Source organism: Musca autumnalis, unplaced genomic scaffold (genome assembly GCF_047663935.1).
Source record: "Musca autumnalis isolate F117 unplaced genomic scaffold, ASM4766393v1 scaffold_3, whole genome shotgun sequence".
NCBI lineage: Eukaryota > Metazoa > Arthropoda > Insecta > Diptera > Muscidae > Musca > Musca autumnalis.
The window spans coordinates 77,076,501-77,086,704 of record NW_027411866.1 but is presented as its reverse complement, the minus strand read 5'-3'; the positions used below and the strand labels follow the sequence as shown (position 1 = coordinate 77,086,704).

At 35.6% G+C, this 10,204-nt stretch overlaps 1 protein-coding gene across 1 annotated transcript; it reads right to left on the bottom strand.

Moving 5' to 3' along the window:
• Positions 1 to 2,185: 2,185 nt before the first annotated feature.
• On the bottom strand, positions 2,186 to 5,580 carry LOC141396408 (p21-activated protein kinase-interacting protein 1-like). The gene is made up of 5 exons (XM_073971853.1): positions 5,407 to 5,580; positions 5,199 to 5,348; positions 3,837 to 4,349; positions 3,706 to 3,776; positions 2,186 to 2,802 (listed from the first exon to the last, which is right to left on the bottom strand). Exons 1-5 carry the CDS (start codon positions 5,476 to 5,478, stop codon positions 2,193 to 2,195), a joined length of 1,416 nt encoding a protein of 471 aa, XP_073827954.1. The 5' UTR covers positions 5,479 to 5,580; the 3' UTR covers positions 2,186 to 2,192.
• Between the last annotated feature and the right edge of the window lie 4,624 nt (positions 5,581 to 10,204).

The following is a 10,204-nucleotide window of genomic DNA, read 5'->3' as shown; positions in this document are numbered from 1 at the left end:
TCAATTAAATCCATAATGCTTCTTATAATTGTGTACTTTTCATCCACATCCATTTTAAGTTATATTTTTGCCGCGCCAGATTCAATTTTGATAACATTAAATAAATTATTCATCAAAGAATGACAATGTAAGGCAAAATATAAGAAAAACAAATCGTTCGTTTCATATGATAGTTTCTGCGTGTAGATGGTTGTGAAAGTTCAAAAGAGAATTGAAGAAAAAGTTTTTAGTGCAAGTTTCACCGTGTGGCATAAGACTTACTTTTAAAAAATGGTAAAAGTGTCAAAATAGTAAATAGCTTTGTTCCTTTACCTGCCTGAGGTTACCATTTCTTACCATTTTTAACCTGCAAAACGTTCCTTTACTTTAACAAGCATACGATTTATATGAGACCAGTTCACCACTTTTACCATTTTTTGCCACTGTTACCATTTTTTAAAGTAAAGGAACAGACCAAATGTTGTGAACTGCTCTCATATCAATTGTATGCGTACATCAAGTAAAGGCACACTTTTCGAGTAAAAAATGGTAAAAGATGGCTTTTGTAGCCAATGCTTCTACGTCATCTTAACCCATTAGTGCATAAAGTTCCCTGGCGACTTTTATTCATAATTTTTGTTTGTTTTCGAATAATAGTAAGATACATAAAACATTTCAAGTACAACTTTTGTCATTTATAAATTATTTTATGTTTTACAGACCGTCCGTTATATCGGACGTTATGCATTTAAAACACTTTGTGTGTATTATATTTTGTTACTAATCTTGGTTTGGCGTTGTTTGTTGCATTTGAGATAAGTTCATTTACTCCTTTGACATTATATTTGGATTTTATTGAAGTAAATCAAGTGATATTTTACGTCGCAAAGAATATTACCGAGTTAACATATATTAAAAACAATAAATTTTAATATTTTTCTTATTTTTTGTAACAAACAAGCAATAAAAACTTGAAATTTGGAGGGATTCACTTCATAATTATAAATTGTAATATGTTTTCAATCATCCTAAGCAGTTTTATTCAGTGCATCAGCTAAAATAAAGAATTGGCGTAAGAAATAAAAACGTCCGATAAAACGGACGCTATGCACTAATGGGTTAATATTATTTTTACATTTACTACATATATATATATATATGGCTCTGTTCCAGAACCTGCAAGAAGCTACTATTTTTTACTACGATAACATTTTTTCCTTTATGTTATCGTAAAAAATAGTAAAAATTAGTAGATTCTTGCAGTACTGGAACAGACCATATATATATATTGTAGTAAATAAATAAGTGGTAAAACTTGAAGACTCTTCCACTTAAAGGAACAGAGCTTATAAGTCAGTGCCGTCCAAGAAGAGGGCAGCAAAAATGTGAAAACGTCATATAAACCTAACCCTTATGCCATGTTCATACTAGAATTTGAATCACGTAGTTCGTTCTCATAATTACGTACACGAATTAACCCGTTCATACGACATGGTACATAATTCATAGCAACACGATTCATATTTTCATACTTTTTATTTTCTGATTTTAAAGAAAGTTTCGTCCAAAAGACGAGTAAAATTAATTGATATGAACTGAAAAACTATTTGTCCTTCTTTCAGATATCTATTTAATATTTAATTAAATTATTTTCATTCATCTTTTCTATTTTTTCTCACAATTTTGGTGTTTTCAGCAAATAAAAATATTTTTCTATTTTCAAAATTAACGAGAGAGAGACCTGCCAAAATAACTTTTTGGTATACAGACTTTCTGGCAGGCATTGGATTTTTGTTTTTAAATTTGTACGCGAAATGCAACTGCAATAAACGAAAATAGAAAATTTGCTATAATTTGAATGTTTATTAGTCCTTAAACCGTTTACTTTTCATTCAGGTTTTGCAGTTTTACTAAAAAAGTTTGGGTTTTTAATAAATTTTAAATTTTATATTTTTCTAGTCATAATTAATTTATTTCGATAAATTCTCTCATTTGTTAGAAATGGTACATATTTTATCGTCGTTCTGAGAGTAATTTAAATTGAACAAAGTACACAAATCGTTGTTCGTTCTCAAAATTTTATATGGGAAATGAAGTAATTATATCGTAATTTGGGGTCGAACAACGAATAGAGAACGAATTACCGTCAGTCTGAACAAGGCATTACTTTCCAAACTATCTTTGTGGACAAAAACAAATCAAATGATTTTTTTTTACTTTTTAATTTTTTGTTTATTACTTTTTTGTTGTTGGGAAATTTTAGGTTTCTGTTGTTGTTTCTTAGCATTATCCATTTTCTGTTTTTTGTCATTTCCTTTTTCTTGATTTTTTAATATTTGTAATTTATGTTTACGCGATTTAGGTAAACGTACAACTGGTTCAGGATTTTCTTCTTCTTTGTCGCTATCATCACTACTTTCTCCTTCACTTGAATCGTTTTCTTCAACTTCATCATCGTCGTCATCTTCCTCTTCGGCATCGTCATCATTACCTTCTTCAGCAGCACTGTCAGCATCATTTTCTGTATCGTTGTCCTCATCCGCCTCTTCATCTTCTTCATCATCATCATCGCTATTAGCTTTTGTATCATCTTCATTGTCATATTCAATTGTGACAACACCTCTTGGAACTGGTTTAACTCTTGGTTTTGCAGGTTTAACATCTTTAACTTCTTCAATTGTATTGCTGATAACATAATTTGCTCCAAATTGTTCCAAATCCAATACACTTAGACATGTTGGGCGGCATCCAATGTTTGTAGATGCAATTTCTTTTAGTTTTTGTTTATTTGGAATAATTTGCCATACTTTGATTTCACCGGAGCTGAAATATATAAGAGGACAAATTTTAATAAAGGCTACCTTAATGTAAGAATATCTAATGATCAAGGGAAAAAAGGAGAATCGACCGTCAGTCAAGAGATCACTGTCCCATCATGGGAATGCAGATTTGAGACACTGAGGTATCCAAAAAAAAAAAGAAAAATTGTGATTCATCACCACAACGTTTTTGCTGCCAGCATTCAACAACTCATTCCAAAGTGGATAAAAGGAAGTTATTCATTGATTTCTAAGCGTTCTGAAGGGTTACACTCTCAATGATATGGGACCTACCGTTTATCGCCGAGTCCGAACGTCTTGTTTCACGACACCACTTTTAAAGAAGTTTTACATGGCTGAAATACTCAGGAAATATCGCAAAATTACTGAGGCGTATTTTGCCACCGTTGAAAATTTGATGTTGCCTGGCCAGGGAATTCGATCCGCAGACCTTCCGAGTGCAAGGTGTGTCTGCATACCACAACACCACCCAAATCATTGACTATACATGTTTGAATTAACTGAATCCTTGACAGGTAAGAGGTCGGAAGGGGAAAGGATACAATCTTTGCGTTTGATGATTTTTAATTTTTTTGACACACCTCTGACATACTACATGTCCTCCGCTTAGAGGACGTTATTTTAATGAACTTCACTATCAAAATGCTTCATGTACTGATACATTTTTGTGCATGCTAGCAAGCTGAAGGTCGTGAATTCTAGTCTTCGAAATGACATCAATGTTCAATGGTGACCAAACCCACAAGCTTAATGTTGGCTGGTTATTTCGGACTCATATCATTGAACTAAAAATAAACACGGCAGCACATCGATAAGAAAAGAAGTCACATATTGTGTTGGTCGATGTTTTTTTAGCACTGTGTCTCCAATATTTTATTTTTCTTACCTTGAAGCGGTAACCAAATTATCCTTAAAAACACTCATAGCCTTTACTCGGCCATTATGAGCAACAATTTCCTGTAATAATAAAATATTTAAATAAAAATATGTATTATTCGCACCTTTAAATGTTTTTACCTTTTCTTCTTCACTGTCTACTTTTAGCCACAGAATTTTACCATCTTCCAGTCCAACTAGACACACATCATCTGCAATCCAGGCCAAACATACTGGTTTCGATTTTGTCTTTTGTGAACGACATACATCGGCTGTTTTTATAGACCAAAATTCAACAACTCTTTGACCAGTCAATGTGAAATAATCTCCATTCGGTGACCATGTTAAACAATCTGGTTGTGAACCCAACGTATTACGGCTCTTCAGATTGGTTTTATAAGCTACACGGCCCTTGACTAAATTCCATGTCCTTAGTACTAAATCTGAACCGAGCGATAAGGCCAATTTTCCGCTAGGATGACAACTGACTTGGGTAACAGCCGAACCGCTATGTGCCTTTTTCCATGTGGCATCATTAAACCATGTTTTTAAACGAGTTGCTACCATGCGTCCATCATCGGCGGCTGATAGAAGATGTGTACCATCGGGTGTGAAAGCCAAGGAGTTTACTGTGCCATCATGGGGAAGTAAAATCTAGGACGCATGTATAAATTATTATAAGATAGTTTGGAACAATTTAAGTGTGTAATGGAACGATATGTATGTTACTTTATTGAATGGACATTTCACTCACAAAGCACAACTAAGTTTTCGATCTGTCCAAAGATGAGAGTCTAAAACTCGTTGGATATGACTAGTTTAAAACTAAATTCGTATAATCGAATTTAGTTTTAAACTACACATCTCCAAGGGAGTTTTAGACACTCATCGTGTATGACTCAATTCTAAAATTTAGCATGCAACTAAATCCGGAGCAAGTTAAATGTTTTATTTGAGCTCGGATCGGATGGGGACCAAATTTTTTTCACTAGTAGGTCTCGTCACCCTGATCACAAATATATATAACATTTATTGTGGAAGTCCATACTTCCCGAAATGTGGACCTCTGGAGTTCCGAATATTCCTTTGTATGTAACTTCGATATTTTTAAACTGATAATATGATGACCATTGTAAAGCTTACGGAATATACTATCATATTTATAAATTCTATTAAAAATAGCCTGACTTCGCCCGAGGATTTAAGACTTTCTCCAATGGACAGGTGCAAATCTTGGGAACGGGAACAACATTTTCTTTAAAATCATAATTTTTCTCTAAATAGCCGGCCTTTAACAGGGGAATTTTCACATCTTCAGATGGCCATAATTCGGGAAATATGGACTTCCGCAATAAATGTTATATATTTGTTATCAGGGTGGCGAGACCTACCAGTGAAAAAAAAATGGTCCCGATCCGAGCTTAATGAAAACATTCAACTCAAGCCCTAAATCCTATCTGGGTTGTACCCCAAACCTCATCTTTTTTCTCATAATTTTCTTACCTGCGCTTGTTTCCTTGAACTCATATCGTAAATAAATATACGATCATCAGTGGCACCACTAGCAACCCATTGATCCTTTACAGCAACACAACGTATAGATCCTGAATGGGATTTGTCAGCAAATGTTTGTATAATTGCCGGTTTGTCATCCTATACAAGAATTAAGAAATTTGCGAACTTGCTCTTTAATCAAATGTAAAAATCTTACCTTAATATCAATTTTATAGCCCAACAAGAATTCCTCGTATGTGCCAATGATTATTTCCATATTGACACTCATGTTTATACTTTTTTTAATAAAAACTCGAAAATTAAATGCCTGTTGTTATTTACTCTCCGCTGCCTGTTGTTATTTACGTGAGAAAAACGTGCTTAGCGATGACAATACCAGTAGTTATCGATAACGACAATGCCTGCTGTCATTTTTTTGTTTATGCCATGTTCATACCAGCATTTGAATCACGTTGTTCGCTCTCATAACTATTTACACGAATCAAAGACATAAATACAACAAGATAAGACATTTCTTTTGCTATCATTCTTCAGTGAATGGCTTTTGAATTTAACATAATGTTATATCACGATATGGTGATATAACATTTTTTTCTTTTATACATTTTTACGTATTTATCCGAATTTACCGATCCAATTGACATGGAATTATTCTTGAATAGATCCTTGAATTCATAAGTTTCGTTTCTGATACCATTACATGCAATTTTCCTCCTTGGTTGCGATTTTGAATTAACTGCAACCTGTTAAGGGTAATGTTTCTATACATAGTTTCGTAAACATTTTTTTGTTGCATGCATTTTGTCAGGTCTTTATTACTTTATGTCTTTGCACGAATTAACCCGTTCATACGACATGGTACACAATTCATAGCAACATGATTCATATGGTCTGTTCCAGTACTGCAAGAATCTACTAATTTTTACTATTTTTTTCGATAACATAAAGGAAAAAATGTTATCGCAGTAAAAAATAGTAGCTTCTTCCAGGTTCTGGAACAGAGCAATATTTTCATACTTTTTATTTACTGAATTTAAAGAAAGTTTCAGCCAAAAGACGAGTAAAATTAATTGATATAAACTGAAAAAATATTTGTCCTTCTTTCAGATATCTATTTAATATTAAATAATTGGTCTGTTCCCGTACTACACATTTCTACACATTTTTACTCCGATAACCGATTTTTCCTTTATGTTATCGAAAAAAATAGTAAAAATGTGTAGAAATGTGCAGTACTGGAACATACCAAATATTTGCTCTGTTCCAGAACCTGCAAGAAGCTACTATTTTTTACTACGATAACATTTTTTCCTTTATGTTATCGCAAAAAATAGTAAAAATTAGTAGATTCTTACAGTACTGGAACAGACTAATTATTTTCATTAATCTTTTCTATATTTTCTCACAGTTTTGGTGTTTTACCACATTTTTTAATTTTTCTATTTTCAAAATTATCGACAGAGAGACCTGCCAAAATAACTTTTTGGTATACAGACTTGCGTGGTGGTTCGGGGCAATTAAATTTTTTTGTTTACAAATTTTGACATTTTAAATTATTTTTGTTGTAGCAATTCACCGATTCATCTACTTTGTTTATTGTGCCAGCTTGCAACTTTTTGTATTTTCTAGCAACATGTTGCAAAAAACAGTGTTGTATACGAGGATTTATGACGGATTTAAAACAAATCCACTCAGTGCGGGGATTAATTTTTGTATGGGAAGTCTGGTAGATTATGGCCGGATTTAGCAAAGAAAATCTGATAATGCGCTAAATCCGGCTAATGAAGTCATATCAAAATGGCGTATCAAGGAGGAAAGCATCCCGGATGAAATTTGGGAAAAGTTATCGCTGACTGAGGAGGAGGAAGATATGGACGCGACAGTGATCCATGTTCCTACCTCTAGTCTAGCTAATGACCCCCATCTGGTGATGCTTTGGTGTGGGACAATTCCGACAAACCTCTGCTTCTAAGGCAAAAAGCAGTAGAGGAGGAGAGTGGAGCGAGCGAAGAACCTGTCGAAAATATGGACGACTTGCTGAATCCACAGACCTCCTCTTCTGCAAAAGCCATGAAACAAAACCCCAACAAAGGGTGATAGAGGTGAGTCGGCTGATGAAACAGAAGATGCCATCCGACACAAGTGGTAACACGAGCGGGCGGAAAAGTGATGGGGCAGTGACGGCATTGGCTTCCTCCAAGGAAAGTGGACCTTGGTCGACCGATCCAAAATCACAACCAGTGATTGTGAAGAGGATGAGGTCTTCCGAGGAACAACCTCCTTCAGCGAAGAAGTCTACGTCGACACGGCCGGTCTATTCATCGGCATCGTTTGCTTCGGTGACAAGAAAGGCTAGTGAGGGGATCACTACTGAAGAGGTTAAAGCCTCTTCATCAAGTGCTTCCTCTCTGAAGCCTTGTACGTCTAGAAAGGTGAGTAAGAATACCGCGGAACTAAATGCTCTGCAGACTCCATGCTCATCTGTAAAGGCGAGTGAGGATAAGGCGAAACCTAGTGCTCTGCAGACTTCCTGCTCGCCCACAAAGGCGGGTAGGAACAACGCGGAAACTAGTGTTTTGCAGAATCCAAGGTCCTCTGTGAAGACGAGTAAGAAAAGTCCTGAACCTAGCGGTCTGGAGATTCCCTGCTCGTCCACGAATGTGAGCAAGGACAACGCTAAGCCTACAGCTCTGCAGATTCTTTGCTTGTCAAACCCGAAGCAGGATGACATCGCTGCTCAACGGTTTGTCCCGGGTGAGATCCGGCTGGCAATCATAGACAGGGCTGACCCCAATGGGCGTATGAGTGACTGTCATTGGTTGCTAGTTGAGGGTCGTCTTCGGGACATCCTCCTCTCGGACATGGTAGAACAGGCAAATGTACGGCTAGGCCAGTCTGCTCTTTACAAGGGAGCCAAGGTAATTAGCTGTGAGATCAAGGAATCGGCAGATTTCCTTGTCAACAGTTAATGACATTGGCTCTCTTTGGGAAGGTAGCAATCTGGCAGTTGTACCTTTGTCTGAGATACCATGTGGGATGATAACCTCAGTATGGGAACCTCCTCCTTCAATGGAGTTAGGACGAATATTGAAGTGGGTTGAGAAGCAGATCGTCGGTCTTTATATGGGAAATTGGAGTATTCTCGGTTCCTTTAAGAAGAACAACGTACTGGTCATAAAATTCGCCACTGACAAGTCAGGGGAGGAATTTCTAAGGAGTCGAGGAGGGGTGCTGAACTTTGGATTAGGACGATTATGTTTTCGAATCCCACCAAAGCACCAGTAGGTAGGAAGCGGCAAAAGCTTAGCTTTGTGCAGATAAATCTGCATCATTGCAAAGCTGCTGCTGAACTACTGAAAAACCTCTCGACTCAAGACATCGATATCGCCATAGTCCAGGAACCTTATTTATATAAAAATAAGGTGAGTGGGCTTAGTGGCAAGAACTATACTGTTTTCGCAGCCTCGAATGGGGACAAGGTGAGGACATGCATAGTTGCTAAAAAGAATCTTAACCTAATCCTTCTGTACAATTACAGTAGAGGTGATATAACCACGGTACGGATGGAAGAAGGTCGGACCCCGAACCACCAGGCAAGGTCACTCAAGATCTAGTGGATGAGCTAGGGAGCATCAGAGATGGTCTGTCTACAATGATGACGTATATGACATACATTTCTAACGTATATTACATACGTCGGAAACGACGTAAACCTAGCCAAACAAACAAGTTTTTTGACAGAATAAACAAACGAATTTTATATCCTAAAAATCGATGTTTTTGTAAAATAATAATAAAACTCATTTTATTATTATTTTTTGATATCCTATTTTATTACAAAACTGGCATAAAAAGATTTCACTCGAAAATGTACATCTTATATATATTTTTTTTTTAGTCCCAATTTACATTAGGAGAGTTTACTTGCGGCAATTGTCAGTTTGAAGGAGAGAGAGGTGAGGCGTATGGTAACCCTTTGCCTCTCAGCCCCCTCTCTGACCCACAAACTGACAATTGCCGCAAGAAAACTCGCCTAATGTAAATTGGGACTTATTATATGGGGATTATACAGTGAGTCAATTAAGTATTTTGCCTCTTTAGAAAATTGAAAAAATTTCAATAAATTCGTTTAAAACCATCAAATTAGTGGTCAGAAAGTGGAATATTTGTATGTAGTATGTTTGTGGATAGTTTAGTGCCCAATATTTGCAAGAACCGCTGCGAAAGGCTTAATGGTCTTCGAGATATTGACAAAAATCTACAACAACACAAAATATTTTACCTCAAAAAAGTATTTTGCCTTTTACATATTTTTTGAGAAAATGACATTTTTGTTCCACGCTAAAGATTTTTATAGTAACCGTTGGAGATTATAACATTATACAACCGTTGCGGCACCAGTTTCAACATCTTGCGACATGTTTTCGCTGTTATTTTCTCCAATTTTCCTACATTAATTTCTTCGACAATATTTTACATTAATTTTGGTCATTACCCACATTAATCTCTAAGAAAATCAGTGAAATATGATTCGCCGCCACCCTCAAATCATAACAAATTCGTAAAAATAAATAAAAAGCTAAGATGCATCGCAAATAGCGAAATAAATTGAAGTTTGGAATTATGAAAATCAAGAACAGAGGCAAAAAATTGTTTAAAAATTCGCGAAGATCCTTCCTGGCCGCTTCCAAAAATTAATCGGGTCTTCAATATTAATCTCGGAACCAATGTCTTGGATGAAGTGTCCGCAAGGTTCCAAAATCCAAAGATATTGACGGTGTCATTTTCTCAAAAAATATGTAAAAGGCAAAATACTTTTTTGAGGTAAAATATTTTGTGTTGTTGTAGATTTTTGTCAATATCTCGAAGACCATTAAGCCTTTCGCAGCGGTTCTTGCAGATATTGGGCACTAAACTATCTACAAACATACTACATACAAATATTCCACTTTCTGACCACTAATTTGATGGTTTTAAACGAATTTATTGAAATT

Excerpts from the sequence above, each read along its gene's own strand:
- LOC141396408 (XM_073971853.1), bottom strand. The coding sequence starts at position 5,478 with ATGAGTGTCAATATGGAAATAATCATTGGCACATACGAGGAATTCTTG. Across the intron at positions 4,350-5,198 it reads GTTCAAGGAAACAAGCGCAG|ATTTTACTTCCCCATGATGG; the intron begins GTAAGAAAATTA and ends CATGCGTCCTAG. Across the intron at positions 3,777-3,836 it reads TAGACAGTGAAGAAGAAAAG|GAAATTGTTGCTCATAATGG; the intron begins GTAAAAACATTT and ends TTATTATTACAG.